Source organism: Sorex fumeus, unplaced genomic scaffold, assembly GCF_029834395.1.
Source record: "Sorex fumeus unplaced genomic scaffold, SorFum_2.1 ptg000003l, whole genome shotgun sequence".
NCBI classification, from domain to species: domain Eukaryota; kingdom Metazoa; phylum Chordata; class Mammalia; order Eulipotyphla; family Soricidae; genus Sorex; species Sorex fumeus.
In genome coordinates, this window is record NW_026606060.1 from 34,909,540 (window position 1) to 34,926,667 (window position 17,128).

Genomic DNA, 17,128 nt, shown 5'->3' on the forward strand with positions numbered 1-17,128 from the left:
ATGTAGCCATATTCTTAAAGTCTACATACCCTGATTTAGACTATTTTTAATCTTTTCTGTTCTTTTAATTCTGCATTAGTCAATTTTAAAGAAGTTCATGTACAGATAAAAAGAAAATATCCTGAATAATGAATAAACCTGTTAATACAATAATAAAGTTTCTGTACTTGCAGAACTTTTTTCACATGTTACAGGGATAAAAACAGGACAAAGAGATAGAACAACGGGTAAGGCGCTTGCCTTACACATATCCGACCAAGGTTCAATTCCCAGTACTTTATGTGATACCTCATTCCCCTCTGAGAAATCCCTTAACACAAATCCAGGAGTAAGTCCTGAGTACCGCTTGGTATAGACCTCCAAAAAAGCAAACAAAAGAAAAACAAGAACAATCAACCAAAATTCTATTATTTATTGGTTGTCTTAGGCCAAATTAAAAAAAAAATCCTACTCTAAAGTTCTCTTACAAAAGAAGAAAAGGAAAAACAGACTGCAATAGCTTTCATAAAAGTTAATCATTTCCTTTATATCAAATAAGATAATTTTTTATTGTTAATTGCTTTTGCATTTAAGTTTTGTTCTTATTTACTGACAATTTTTTAATGTGAAAGTATTTAATGTTTGGAAATATTAGGATTTGATACTACTCTACACATTTTAAATATATATACATATACACACATATATATAAAACACCTGACATATACATTTAAAAAGTCAGTATTTACATTTCTCTAGTATAGGTAGCATGTTATATTTTGGTCCAAATGGAAATCACAACACCCAAAAGGAGAGAGAGAACAAAAGGGAATGCCCTGCCACAGAGGCGGGGTGGGGAAGAAGGGATGGGGCGGGGGTGGTGGGAGGGATGCTGGGACCATTGGTGGTGGAAAATGGGCACTTGTTGAAGGGATGGGTACTCAACCACTGTATGACTAAAATGCAAGCACGAAAATCTATAAGTCTATAACTGTACCTCGCAGTGATTCACTAATAAAATTTTTTTAAAGATTTAAAAATATTTTAAAAAAAGACCAAAGAGAAAAATAAAAAAAGAATAAAAAATTAAAATGTTAATTTTTATTCAATGAATCAATAATGGAAAATATCAGCAACAGTACCAAAACTTACTTTTTATAATTACAACATTACAAGTATCTACAAATTCACTGTCACTGTCCTCCCGTTGTTCATGGATTTGCTCGAGCGGTCCCAGTAATGTCTCCATTGTGAGACTTGTTACTGTGCTTGGCATATCAAATACCTCACGGGGAGCTTGCCAGGCTTTGCCGTGTGGGCAAAATACTCTCGGTAGCTTACCGGGCTCTCGAGAGGGGCGGAGGAATCGAACTTGGGTTGGCCATGCTGGCCGCTTACAAGGCAAACACCCTACCAGCTGTGCTATCGCTCCAGCCCATTTACAAATTAATAGACTATAAATTTTCCAAATGTCATGATTCTGAATTATGCTTTTGTATATTTAGTTTACGTGTTTCATTTACTTTCTTTTTATTATGTTTTAGATTTTCTTGTGGGCCAGAGTGATAGCACAGCAGGTAGTGAGCTGCCTGGCACGTGACCAGCAGGGTTCAACCTCCCGCCTCCACCCCTGCTTCCCAAATGAGTTCTACCCCCACTCCCACTCCAGCCCCAGCACTACCAGGTGTGGCACAAAAGCAAAAACAAATAAAAACTCTCAATTATATCCAGTGAAACTTACATACTTTTTCTAAGTTCTTTATTTTGATTCAGTAAAATTTTACCAGTTTCTGGGATCCAGTGATATTATTTCCCACTGTAGCACTCTCACTGTAGAACTGTCCTCCCATTGTTCATTGATTTGCTCGAGTGGGCCCAGTAATGTCTCCATCGTGAGACTTGTTGTTACTGTGTTTGACATATCTAGTATGTCACGGGTAGCTTGCCAGGCTTTGCCGTGTGGGGGAGATACTCTTGGTAGCTTGCCGGGCTCTCCGAGATGGGTGGAGGACTCGAACACGGCTCAGCCATGTTGGCTGCATGCAAGGCAAATGCCCTACTGCTGTGCTATCAATTCAGATGCAGATAATTCCTTTTCCAATAACTTGGTTTATATTTGTATGTGTGTGTGTGTTTGTGTGTGTGTTTGACTGAACCTGGTTGACACTTGCAAAGTATACATTCTATCACTAAATTAGCATCCCATTGATAATTGTTTTAAAAGTTGAGAAAAACCGAGTATACCTGAAGCTGCAGTTCTTCTTCCTTTTTCTTGTGCCATCTGGCGAATTTTTTTTTTCAGATCAAGTCTTTCTTCCTCTAGAGTTTCAATCTACAAAGAATACATCATTACTGTTTCTTTTAGTTCAATCAGAAAAAACAACCAGTAAATATAGCACTTGCCTCTTTCAGAAGAATCTGGTTTTCAGCTCTATACTGCTGCTGTTTTAAGCTTTTACTATTTCTGAATTCAGTTAAGTCAATCATTGTCTTTGGTTCAAGGCCTAAAATAGAAAGCAATATAATTAAAACCTTATCAATATCCAAAAGATTACACATCTTCATATGGCAACTGGGTTGTGACTTATTTAGGAGCTCTTTTTCAGCATCACTGATAAAAGAGGGGTACTTTTTTTGTGCAAGGATTTTTTTGATATATTAACTTTCACCAGTGGCGCAGAAGACAGCTCAATGACTAGCAAGTGCAAGATCATGAGCTCAATGTCATCCCAATGCCACCCACGAGTGCTGAGACAAATGCCAGCCTTGTTGTTGGAGAGCTCTGGGAAATGGCTCAGTAGGAATTTAAAAGTTCCCAGGGCAAGTGTGAGGTTCTTCCTGGGTCCAACAATGTGCTAAGGCAATTCTGATTACTCATGATCCGGGGTCCTTGGAAAAGGTAGAAAAAGAATGTCATCACAACTGAGGAAATCCTGGAAGAAAAACTATTAAGATCTGTCTTCTCAATGCTGGCCTCTCAAAGAGAAAGTATATTAGCAACAGAAGTATTGTAATAAAACTGACTTCTATTCAAGTTCCACTTTTAAGTAAATTGCACAGATAATACTTTTTTTTTAAATTTCGGCTTGCAGCTGGTATAGAAATTAACCTAAACAAGGTACTTAATATAGTACTTGGCATTAATTTAATATAAAAATAAAATGGCATTAGTAGTCTGAAGCCACAAATGTGCATATCTCTGAACTTCCTATTACTAAGGAGCTGTGTGTGAAAACCAAGTATCAATATTTTCTTTAGTAAGTAAAAAGTTTAAAATCTTTAAATTTTAGATTTAAGATTTAAAACTTCTAATATTTCTTTATTTTAATAAATTTCTTTATTTTGATAGTTTGTAAAAATATGTTCCAATAGGTTAAGTTGACTAGAAACCTAACTTGAGGCCTCAGCATGACTGGATTCCAGTTAGACATGTTATCACAATAAATAATCTATATAAAATAGTTATTTTTCCTTTCTCTATAAAACAGTTTTTACAGATGATCATTTTACCTCCACGAAAGCATTTGCTGGTATTCACCGAGTACAGTGAAAAGATAGGAGCTTGCCTTGAATGCGGCTGATGGTGGTTTGTTCCCCAGAACCCAAACAGTCCCAAAGACTTTTCAGGAGTTATCCCTGAGTACCAAGCCAGGAGTAATTCCTGGGCATTGCTGGATATGCTTCCCTTCCCACCCCCCCCCAAAAAAAACCCCAATAAATAAATAAAGAAGCAATTCAGATTGGAATGTCATAACATTTAAAACAGTAACATTTAATAAACTACTGAAACTAACATATAAAAATCAATCTAATATACTCAATATAAATTTCAATATACTAAATATATTCAAACTTAATCTAAACTATTAAGGTCCATTACTTAGAAGTTTTACAAGATTTAACAGTATTTCTTAATGTTCTCATGAATTCTTACGAAACCAAAGTGTTATGCAAATTTACATGATCCATATGAATCTTATTTTTCTTTGAAAAAAGAACGGTAATTTTTAATATGCCATACTTAATTTGTAGATTTTCTAAAAGATGCTTACCAACACGTTCTCGAAGTGCCTCATTTTCATCAAGAAAATCATTCATCTTCAACTCAAGTTTATTGATTTCCTTAATCAATCCTTCAATCTCTCGGTCTCTGATTTTAATCTGGTTTTTACATTTCTTTATTTCAATAACAGCATCTTCTAAACCATATACTCCCTAAAAAATAAACAAACTGGCTTAAATAGCACGGTTTATCTGAATAAATAAAAAAAACCTCAAGAATTTATTTTCTTGGATCAGAGAGAGTACAGTAGGAAAGGCCTTATATGCGGCTGATCTAGTATGACCCTTGCACCTCATCTGGTCCCGAGTTCCATCAGGAGTGATACTTAAGTGCAGAGCCAGAAATATGCACCTAAGCATCACCTGGTGTGGCCCCACAACAAAAACCAACAATAAAAATTATTTCATTTAGCTTGAGAAGTGCTAATTTACCAAGGTATATGGCATTAATCTGATTTTTATACTATGCTTAAAAAGAAATCCAGCAATAATAGAAATGAAAGTTAAAAATTCCCTGTACTGTATCTTTATTGCAGTGAGTCAGAATTTAATGTGGGGGGCCAGAGAGATAGTAGAGAGGCCAAGGTGCCTGCTTTGCATGCAGCTGTCCCAGCACCATGATTCCCAGAGCACTGCCAAGATTGAGCCCTGGGTACTGCCAGATGTGGTCTCCACACAAAACAAACAACAACAAATACATAAGCAACAACAAAGACATTGACTGACTTACTGACAAATCAATTTAAAATTAGTGATAATCAGATTTAAAAACTTGGGGCCGGAGAGATACTGGGTTCCCTGCTCTACATATGGTCCTCTCTGAGCACAGCCAGGAGTGATCTCTAAGCAGAGGAATTGGGTAGAGGTCTTGAACCATGCCATATATGGCCCTTAAAACAAAAAATGATTAAAAACAACAAAAAACACTGTCTAGATGTTTGACACAATAGGTGGCAAAACTGTATCATAACAGTTATTGAACTAATCGTAACATATCAACATGGTGACACAATAACTAGATAACAAGAATCAACTCCACTGCCTCAGCAAAGCTATCACTTGAATCAAATGATCTGGAAACAATTCTCCAGCAAAAATTAAGTTCAGCTAAAAATATACGGTATGTAAAAATTAAGTAAAATAGCCTTTATCATAAGAAAAGTCTGAAATATTTTTATTGATACGTAATACATGGCACAGAACACTATGAGTGGCAAGAAAAATTCCAAGCTCCATGAGTGACAAGATAAATACATACCGATTCATAATCCTTTAATCTCTTCAAAGTTTCAACCAACTCTTTATCCTTTTCCCTAGCATCAGCCTCAGCCAGTTTAGCTGTTCTTTCAGCATCTTTTGTTTTCTCCTCTAAAATCTGAACCTTCGACTGAATTTTCATATAATGAGCCTGTTGAGAAAGTGTTGAAGCACCTACAAGATAAAACTTAAAATTATGAGTGAACCTAACTATTTATCCCATTAAATCATTGGCTCCAATATGGGTGGGCAGATGAAGTAAGATGTCACTATAAGTGTCCATTTGGTGCCATTTTATATTTTAAAAATAAATATTTAGTTGGGGCTTAAAATAAAGCTACGAAAACAAAGTTTAATAAAATCTTAGTTGAAAGGATATAGATTACTAAATTACAAAACAATACAAAAATGATTGTCTTGACCAATATAACTACTCTTTGTTCCCAATATTTAACCTCTGTTTCCACAGTAAATGAATTATGATTTTCAATAGGACACATGATGAAATAAAAGACTAATTTTCCACTAATAATCTAGCAGCCAGGTGTGGTCATGTAGCTAATGGGATATAAACAATAAACAGAAAGGCCATGTACAAATTTCAGAACTGAGGAGACCAGAGAGATAGTACCATGGACAGACCACTTGCCTTCCATGTAGATAACCTGGGTCATTATAAATTTTCTTGACATAACTTATTCACAAATCACATAACTTATTAACATATTCATCATTACTAAACTTCAGCTAACTTATAGTGTACATATTCATGCATGATTAGTGTGGCTCATACATTTTCACAAGAAATGAGCTCCGCTCTTTGAACTGAAGTCCTTCTACAGAGTGCGACAGAAACAGAGTTATCCAGAACCTCAAATACATCTTTCTTGATGCTCACTTTTACCTGGGCCCCCTGCTTCCCCTGTTGACTGAAAATAAGAATCAAACAGGGAGCTGGAGGACAGCTCAGTTGTAGGGTGCCTGTTAAGCAAATCTGAGGGCACAAATTCAATCCACGGTTCAGTGACTGAGTACAATAAGGCAATACTGCCAGCTTGGGATTCACCAATGTAGCAACATTCAAGTGTACAACTGCAAGCACACCACAGCTGTGTGTGCAAACACTGCCACTGACGTGCCTAGGACAGCAATCATAGTCACTACAGCGATACTATCAATCAAAAGAAATGGGAGGAGAAACAAACTTAGAAGCAACAAGTAATGAAGCAGAATCAATTCAGATCTTTGGACAAATAGCACATCTATATCTCAATACATATTATGAATAAACTCTGTGTTCCTAAGGCCAACTCCTCCTGGGTGATAACCAAACTGCTGCCTTTTCAAGGACAGAACTCCCTCAGTCCTCTCCCTCCCTTGCTTCAACTGACATCAATTGCCTCTTTTTTGATGCGATGCTCCTATTAACCTAGAAGCAGACTTATTTCTTCCACTTTAAAAAGAAATCAACTTTCCACCTCTTTTTTCTACTCAAGCACTCAATCACCCTATTTTTCCTCCTTCCCTTTATAGAAACAGTCCTCAAAAGATTCTAGGTTTATTGTTTTACCTTTCTAAACCCTTCCTAAAGGGTTTGGAAACTAAAATGACAACTGCTCCATCCAAAGGTCAATTTTCTGTGCTAATTTTGATTTAGGAGCAATGACTATGCCTCTGATAATAGCAGTTTACTTTGACAAGACAAATAGCATTTCTCAGATGGTTTTCCTCTTATTGATTTAATCATTCTTTGTTAATTTATGAAAGGGTGACTAAATTCAATCATTATATCACCATTTTTCTTACAATCAATATGGCAACAGAAGTTACTATAATTTATTTAAACATAAGAAACATGAAAAAGTTAAATATATCATACAGGACTTTAGAAATAAAACAATATTCAGATAGAAATAGCACTGCACTGCAGCACTGTAGCAGTAGCACTGTCCTCCTGCTGTTCATCGCTTTGCTCAAGCGGATAGAAATATACAGAGAAATTTCAAACATTTAAAAATATGTAATGGTATGTAACATGAATTTATATCCTCGTAGTGTACTGAATTACCTTTGTTTCTTTGAAGCTCATTTCTTAAATCTTCAATGATAAAAGTGTTTTTTTCCATTTCTTTTGTATATTGTTCCACTTGCTCAGTGAGCATCCTAATTTGATTATCTCGTTCCTGTATAACCTAAAAAATATTTCTGAATGTGACATATTATGATTTCATAGCTATCAATACGCTGGATTTGGCAGGTGTACACCAGACAGGCTCAGCAGCTTTATCCCAGTGGTGTTGGGGGACCAGGCAGTGCCAGAGGGTTCATGCATTTGAAGATACCTCACGTACTCAGTCAACTTTCTGGTCCTACTAACATATATTTTTATATTACATAATGGGGAGTCTTTTATTGTGAAAAAAAGCTATGTTTTTTACTTTTGTTATAACTGAATGTAACAATGTTAGTAAACCCTTAAAACTTAAATGTATAGGGGGCTAGAGAAATAGTACAGGAATTAAGGTACTCGTGCTGCATGAGGCTGATCCCAGGCTGATCACAAACACTATACGTAGCTCTCCAGCTCCACCAGAAAAGTGATCCCTAAGTACAGCACCACAAGTAATCCCTGAGCATGGCTGGGTGTGACCCAAATATGCTCCCTTTCCCCAAACTAGATATAATGGTTAACATGTGACAAAGAGGAATTTCAATAATTCACTACTATTTATGACTTCGGATTTTACCTTTCATGTTAGTTTTCATCATCTATCCAACCTTTTCTTCCTCTCTCACCATTTTGTTTCTAGTATGCCCTGTGCTACCTCTCTTATTCAACGTGGGTATTAGCCTTCTAGAACTTCTTTATACACAGTCTCTTTCATTAATTCCTATGTTCAAAATAATATACAAATTGACTTTGACTTGGACTGTGACTACAGAGCTCAGATGATAAAAGTCTAGCTTCTGTGTAAACATACTGTCACAAAAAATAAAACCTTCTGGCATTAAACTCAAATTATATCCACACTTCTAATTTCTTAAGGGCCAGAAAGATAATGTCATGGGTAAAGCACTTGCCTTGCAAGTGCCCGACCTGGGTTTGATCCCTGGAACCACATATGGTCCCCAAGTCCTGTCCAGAGTGATCCCTGAGAATAGAATCAGAAGACCCAAGCACTGCCCCAAGTTCTATGTACATCCCCAAAGTAACACACACACAATAATTACATATTGCATAGGAGGCTTAAGTACAATAAGCTAGAAGAGTATCAAGATTTTTTTTATATTTCTAAACTATAATTATAAATCACTATTAAATAACTCCCTACCAAAACAATGTGTATTTTTTTTATTAGTGAAACACTATGAGGTACAGTTGTAGACTTACAAATTTTTGTGCCTGGGTTTCATTTATACAATGAATGAGTACCCATCCCTCCACCAGTGTGTATATTATCAGTATCAAACTAAACCTTTTTAAAACATAATTAATTCCCTAATTCAATTATAACTTTTTCACAGGGCTCGATGGCGCAAAAAAGTTAAAAATATTTATTAAATAGTTAATAGTGGAAGCTATTAAATTTAGCTGATACAAAAAAAATAGCTTGAAGTTTCACTTCCAACTTTAATAATTATTTGAAAAAACAACTTTTAAGATTTTACCTGCTGGAGAGCCATAAGATTACTTTTATCTGCATCAAGCTGGGCATTTTTTAGTTTCTCTCTCAGATTATGTAACATTTGCTGATACTCAGTAATTTCATCATCTTTAGAAGACAAAATTGACTAGAAATGAACAAAATAAAACCTATTATATAAATTTAAAAAATTAAAAACCTTTGCTTGTTAATAGAAATTGATATAGATCACTGGCAAATTCTAAGAAAATACAAGGAATAAAATCACTTAAGTGAAAACTAACAACTGTTGAACAAAATCATGCTCCTTTTTGCATGTATAGCCTGAAGTTCAAATAAGTAATGATTCAATTATACATATTATCTTTTTCTTTTGAATCTGGTCTTTAAAGAACCCAAAGTTTTCAAAACCCATTCCTAAACAATATATTTAAAATATATCCATATAATAATTACGATTTTTGTGCAGCTAATCGTTAAGAAGAGGTCATTAAAATACTACAGTGGGGCTGGGGACATTGCTCAGAGGTAAAGAGAGTTCCTGACATACACAAGATCTGAGTTCGACCTCCAGAACTGCCAAAATTTTTTTGTTAAAAAAACAAGTGTTGAAAAGAAAGATGGCGGCCGCACGGGAGCCTTGTGGAAAGCAGGTTTGAGCCGGGGCTGGCGGGAGCGGCAGGGACCTCATGGGAAGGGGGGCTTTATGGGCCGTCCCCCATGCCCCACCGAGGTCGCCAGCTGCCCCCCACGAGCGGCTCTCCGGCACGGCCACGACTCCAGGGCACAGAAACCAATCTCTTAACTAGCTAACTTTTAATAGAAATTCTTCCAGGGTCAATAAGTAAAATAGCAGAAATTCAAAACCGCGTGGCCGCTATCGCAGCCGCGCGACATCATTTTATTCTTAAACCAAGTTGTAGAAAGCAAATCATTTCACAACGCTGTTTCAGCATGTCTGATTGTGGGGGGTGGGTCGTAAACTCTAAACAATAATTGTGCATCTTCTATCGAAATAATCTATCTAGTCAAAGTAGATAGAGTATTAACTAGAACTCATCTGCCTCACAAGAATTGGGAGGGGTGGGAGGTGGGGGTCTATTGGGGTTCGGGGTTAAAAATGAGTATTGGTAAAGGGAAATGTGTTTGGTATCTACATGACTGAGACCTAAACCCGAAAGCTCTGTAACTTTTCCCACAGTGATTCAATAAATAAATAAATTATAAAAAAAAAAAAAGTGTTTTTTTGCACAGAACACTCTGAATGAGAAGTATCTTATATCTTCACTTTTAGACCAAATAACAAAACATAAATGTATAACTTATAGATGTAAAATAAAATAATTAAGCTATTTAAGAACAATTTCTAAAAAAATAAAAATCAGAACAACTTTATGAAATATTCAAATAATTAAAACAAAGTATACATGGTTAGAAATAGAACAAAATGTGAACTATACAATTCAACAGATATTCATATGTAATAAAAGTAGAAATATATTTCATTAAGAGAAACAATTTCATATTTTGATGCTTGATCAACAGACTCACTACTGTATTAGTATCAAAGCAAATAATATACATATCACACATGAAATTTTTCATTAAAGGATAAAACTCAAAGATTTTAGAATAGATAATATGAGAAAACAACTAAAAGTTTTCCCAATCATGATACAAAAAACAAAAGTACTAAAGGACAATTTGATTATACAAAGTGAAAAGAAATTCTTCATAGTAAAAGATATTATAAAACCAAAAGACAAGGAATACACTGGAATAATATATTTGCAATATAGATCAAAATTACATTTCTAGCAATTTATTCTACAGATGCACTTTGATTTTTCAACAAAAAAATATACAAGAATATTCATTAACACATTATTTGAAGAGAATAGGTTGAAAACCTCCTAAACGCCATCTGACAGTGAATCACTGAAATAACAAACACCTATCTAAAGAAACATACATGTCTAAAGAAAAAATATACAACAGGCACTATTCCTTTTGGGGGGCATGAGATGTGCTTCCAAATGATGCTCCGATCAAGGGACCACGAGATACTAAGAAGCAAATTTAGGACCTCCATATGCAAAGTTTGTCCTTTAGCCCTTGGTATCTCCCAAGGTCCATGATCTACTTCTAAAAACGTTAAACAACATAGGAGGCTGGAGAGATAGTACAGTGAGTAGGGTGCTTGTGGCCTACCCAAATTCAATTCCTGGCATCCTATATGGTCCCCTGAGAACCTCCAGGACTAATTATGGAGCAGAGCTAGGAGTAACCACTGAGAATAATCAGGTCTGGCCCCAAAACTAAAAAAAATAAATAGAAATAAAAATCTTGAAAAGCACAATGCAGAGGAATACAATAGCTATCATTTCTCCCCCAAATAATACATATGCTAAAAATGGCAATTTTTCCCAGGGATCAGTAAATTATGTCTAGAGTTCAGATGTAGCTGCTGTCTGTTTTTAAAGTTTCACTGGAACATAACCTTGCTTATTCATTTAAAATTGCTCACAGTGGTTTTTATGCTCGAATAACAGACTTTAAGAGTAACTCCCAAAACAAAATGGCCAAGAACATTTACATTGTCTCAGGTTGATTCTATTTCCATTTCCATTGCTGCTACTTTTGCTTAAAATATACATGTCTTGAGAGGTTAATAGAGAATAACAAATTCTAGATAGTCAACAAGATTTATGTGAACCCTCTTAGAATCAATGGCTACAGAAGTTAATGATCTAAAATAGTAATTATATACTCAGAATAATTTCAAAGTATTTTCAAAATAGAATCTTAGTTTCTACTATGATAATATTGGAGGATTTCATTGAGATCTTGAGGGGTAAAAAGAAACTTTAAAGAAACTTTAGATTTGAGTGTTTCTAAAAGAATCCTGTCCTCTCATTCCCACTGAATAATTTTACAATTAAATAATCTTTATAAATCTGACATGGAAAAAGGACTAGAAAAATTAAAAGTAAGCCTGGATATTTAACTAAAGTATACAAGATAAATGATTTATATGAAAACACTTCCATTTCCTTATTTTCTATGACATATAAATTATCTTTTGAGTTTAAGATTTTTATCAAATAAAAGACTGATATGGTAAAGCTTACTTGATAACAAATGAGTTAGAGGATTATAGAGGATAGTTTTTAGCAAATTTTTAGTTAAGACATTTAGGGAAGAATTTAGAATTTTAAATGTCTAATTAAAATGTCATTACTAACTTACAGCTTCTAAAGAAAACCAACTGAAAAACTAAAACACAAATTAAAAAAAATTAGATAACTGGAAAAAAGCACCTTCCATTCTTCTACTTTTGCACTAACAGCTATCATGACGGGATCATCTTCTTCATTTTTGGCTTTCAAAAGATCTGTAAGTTCCTGCACCTAAAAGGAAGCAATTAAAGAGTTATTGCCAATCAGTGCAATATAAATACATAACTGAACATTTATACATGCATTATGCCCATGATATAAATGAGTATACATATATTACTAATACATATTCATTATTGGATTAGATCTATAGTTAGAAATGACACTAAACACTTATTTTTAGTTGCAAAATTATCTTCACTGTTAGAAAATTATATTTCTAACCATTTTTCTATTTTTATACAAACTTAATGCAAAAACAGTGAGCAATGCATTACTATATTTATTATATATTAAAGGTACAAATTTGAATTTCATGGTCCAGGACTTGAAATCATCTCTAACAGAAAGTTCCCATAATTAGACGCTTTGTAATACTGCATTCTACACATTCATTCAAGAGCCACAATAATGTCCTGGGAGGACTTATGACACATTGTAAACCATATAACATATATATACATAAAAACATGTTAGTATATCAACATACTATGGTATAAAACTAAATTTAATATCCTAAAAATTATCATTTCTAATTTTTACTAAACAGAAATGAGGCAAACACTTCCTATACATGCATGAAAATTGAGCGAAATAGTTTAACTGGAATTCTTACTTGAAGTCGATAATGATCATTCTCTTTTTTCAACTGATCTATCATATTATCTGTCTGATGCACAAGCGCTTTCATTCTATTATATTCATCAGTCATCTTCTCCATTTCTTGTACAGACTCTTCTAGATTTTTTCTCATTTCTTGATTTTGAACTTCAATTTTCTCATTGGCTTCAGTTAAAGTCTGAAAAAAATTAAAATCCTACAATTAAAAAATATTTAAAATAAAATACAAACTAAATTAAATAAATCTTAAGTGCTGGGGGAAAAAAAGAAGTTTTGCCAGATCTTTATAAAGAATTGGGGTTAATCAATTAGGTCAAATTAAATATTCTGAAAGCTGTACTAAATATCTGGGCATGTGTTTTTTTTTTCCCTTTCTGTTTGAAAAAAAAACACAGACATACACACACACACACACACACACGTATGTATGTATAAACATATATATGCATATGTATGTATATAAGTATTTTTTTAACTAGGATGGAGAGATAATACAGTGAGGTAGGCTGTCTTGTGTGTGCTTTTTTTTTCCCCCTTTTCATTTAAAAGAAAATATTTACAGGGATGGAAAGACAGTGAAGTGGATAGAGCATCTACCATGCAGCCAACTAGGGGTCAATTCGCATACCCCATATAGTCCCCTGAGCCTGTCAGGAGAGGTTCCTGAATTCAGAGATAGGAGTAAGCTCTACCATGGATAAGGTATCTCCCCACTCCCAAAAGACTAACAAAATAAATTTTTTTTGCAGTGTCAGAGACTGAATCCTGATCTATACACACATGGTATATATTTTATTGATAAGTGCCAAATTCCTGTCCCAGAATCTGACTTTTTTCTTAAACAATGCCAAAGACAGGTATAAAAATGGAATATATTTACAAGAATATGTGCAATTTCAAAGATACAATTTGTTTCATGTGTATAAGTACACAGTTGTAAATTCATACTAGAAATATATATGTAGAACCGAATATCATAGTTATATTGTAATGAAACATAAGGTTTATAAGAGTCATTGCCTTAAATGATTTGTAATCGATTTTACCTGAATTTCATCCAGATATTGGACAAGTTCATAATTTTTTTTAGACAACTGTGATCGGTAATCACTATCTTCTCCTCTTCTTGACAAAAGTGTTTCCTTTTGTGAATCTATTTGTTTCTGATAGTCAATAATATCCTGACGAAGTTGTTCATTCTAAAAGTAGAGCAAAAGAGTATTCTATTAAAAAGATATTCATACAAACAAATCTGTCATCTAACTCAATATTTCTCAACTGGGGGTCATCAGTCCCTCTGTGGGTCTCCAGGATATACCAAGGGGTCTACAAGTGAAAATCATGTAAATAGAGGATCACAAGACTGGGGGTGCAAACTGCTAGAACAGGGGGTCATAGGAAAGCAATAGGTCAGAAGAGGGTCACAGTAGGAAAAATGTTGAGAAAAACTGATCTAAATAATAATCTCAAAATGTATCTTTAAATTCTTTTTCCACCCTTAAAGCCTCACCTTTTTCTTTAGACGTTTGTTCTCCAGAAAAGGATAGTAAAAGGGTATTAGACATAAGAAAAGCAAGATAAATTTTTTAAAAAATTAAAGCAAGAGAAATTTTACCAGAATAAAATATTACTGTACATAACCAAATAAAACAAAAATTCTAATTATCCATCAAAACAAAGATCGTGTTAACAAAATAAGAGCTCCTATATGGATAAAAGTATACATAAGCATTATTTACCACAGAGACCAATGAGTTTGAGATACCAACTCATAAAATTTAATTGTATAAGAATACTTCATACAATAAGAGAAATGAATCAGAAATTCAGTCATTTACTCCTTAAGAAAATAAATAACTATATCCCATATATTTAATTTAGATAAATTAAATATGCCCCATATATATATGAGTGTGTATATAGATATGTAGATACACACACACACACACACACATATATATATGTCAAGAATAGTTTATAACAAAGAAATTGTGATTAACCCTAAGAGATAACTAAGTACTAAATGGTCTTACCTTTTGATTTTCTATTTATGAGACAAAGTCATATAATAAAATCAGCCAATTTGAAAATATAACTCAGAGGATAGCAGTTCTGATTATAGCATACATTTATAAAAAAAAATAAATATCTTACTGGACCATTGAAACTACAAAATTTTTTTACTAACCTCTCTTCTTAATTTGCTGTTTTCATTTTCTGCCTCCTCATTTCGAAGAGCCAACTAAAATCAAAAAAGTGAAATTCATTAGTAATATGACTTAAAGACAGCTTATTAGCATACAATATAATTTTAAAATACCTCTAATAGAGAATTTAACTCCTAAACACCTCCTATCAGCCCATAGCATAAATACTAAATTTCACTTTTCAAAAAAAGTGAAAACTAGTTAAGGATTAGGAAGAAAGCAAATTGAGTTTAATTTTTTTTAATTAATAACAAAACTAGCCAAAAGCTAAAAAATTAAAAACAACAAACTGTAACTTTCTCCCAAACCCTTCTTCCCCGTCCCGAAAATCCAAAGACAAATTTTCTGGTCAAGATCTTCATCATATTACTGTCCCTCTAACTCAGGATTAGCTTACGTTTTGTTTCCAGGAGGCATTCAATTGTTTAGAAATATCAGGAATACAGCAAAATGGTTAAAAAGCAGCCAAAGAGTAGTGTGGAGGGTAAGGCACTTGCCCTGCATGTGGTTAATGCAGGTTTGATCCTCAGTACCAAATATGGGGCCTGAACACAACCAGGAGTAATCTCAAAGCACAGGACAGAAAAGTAAGCCCTGAGCACAGCCAGCGGTGGTCCCAAGCTCTCCCCCACTACAGAAAAAAACCCCAACTAAATTCCACTTCCTCCCTCTCCACACACAAAAAAACAGTCTGAAGTAAATGTGTCATAGACTCACATTCCAGGTCAATCAATTTCTAGCCGTTTCAAGTATTCTAATACCTCTTAAATTTTTTCCATGTCATATACTGACAGAAGAAATATGATGCACATGAAATCCTTAGAAGAATGCCTAGTGCAGAAAATAACCAAAAGCTACAAAGCATTTTTTTCTGCTGAAAAAAAGATTTCATTTTTGATCTTTAACTTGTATCCTCAAAATGGGAATTATTCTAACCATTAAGAATTTTGGTGCCTAGCTGACTGGGGCCTGATCAATAATACAGCAGGTACAGTACTTGCTTGGCATGTGGCCAACCTGATCTCAATCCCCGGCACCTCATATGGTCCACCAAAAGCCTAGTGAACCCTGAACACAGATCCAGAAGTAAGTCCTGAAAACCACTGAGTGTAAGTCAAAAAAAAAATTTTTTTTCCCACTTAATTTCTAAACACCATCCTTTAGAATGACTTTTTACTTTTCTGTTTTTCCGGTTTATTCAAGGAGAAGAAAAAAATTCCAGGGGGTTGCAACTAAATTTAAAAGACTATAATGAAAACCAAATGCAGTATTTTATCATTGTGGAACCTGAGCTACCAGATCAGGGCACTAGAAGGGATATTACTGGGACAGGAGAAGAAATCTAGTCCACTCATCTAACTGATTAGACACTAAATAATAATGCTGAATCAGTATTAAAATTTATGAGCATGATAATTATTAGTGGTAATGGTATAAAATGTCCCTCTTTTACAGAAACCTGCTAAAATATTTAAATAAGTAATACCATGATGCCTGTAATTCCTCCTCAAAAGGCTCAGCAGGAAGAGATAACTGTATGTACACAAACACACTGACCCAAAACAAGTGTAAACAATAGGAACAAAGTGGCACCTAACTCACATGGCATCAAAGAATAAGCCATAAATTAATACATATAAAAATATCTAACACATAGTAAAGATTTTGTACTACTTATTTTTCGTCTATACATATCAAAATACATAATGCAGTTCCTGGAATTCTGCACGCTCTTACCTCTAGGTCTTAGCAAATCTATATAACAATGCTCTTTCCTTAACTACCACACACATTCCGTGTCCATTGCTGGGATAACTTCAGATTGGAGTTTACTTCAGGTCATAATTTACAGATCATTTCCTGAATCTCAAGATTGTTTTAGGTATTCGTCCTCACTGTACCCTGGAAAATTTCCGCATCCTTATATATTTGGAATATCATATTACTTCTATATTATATT

The 17,128-nt window shown here is 34.2% G+C and overlaps 1 protein-coding gene across 1 annotated transcript in view; it reads right to left on the minus strand.

The window, feature by feature from the left end:
- CEP290 (centrosomal protein 290) overlaps positions 1-17,128 on the minus strand; it is a 115,151-nt gene that overhangs the window by 85,262 nt on the left and 12,761 nt on the right. The window contains exons 7-17 of the mRNA XM_056115489.1: positions 15,150-15,203; positions 14,472-14,492; positions 14,008-14,160; positions 12,957-13,139; positions 12,263-12,352; positions 8,968-9,090; positions 7,367-7,490; positions 5,300-5,472; positions 4,032-4,194; positions 2,383-2,483; positions 2,224-2,311 (exon numbers count right to left, since the gene is read on the minus strand). Coding sequence (XP_055971464.1) covers positions 2,224-2,311; positions 2,383-2,483; positions 4,032-4,194; positions 5,300-5,472; positions 7,367-7,490; positions 8,968-9,090; positions 12,263-12,352; positions 12,957-13,139; positions 14,008-14,160; positions 14,472-14,492; positions 15,150-15,203 — 1,273 coding nt within the window. The remainder of the gene's footprint in view (positions 1-2,223; positions 2,312-2,382; positions 2,484-4,031; positions 4,195-5,299; positions 5,473-7,366; positions 7,491-8,967; positions 9,091-12,262; positions 12,353-12,956; positions 13,140-14,007; positions 14,161-14,471; positions 14,493-15,149; positions 15,204-17,128) is intronic.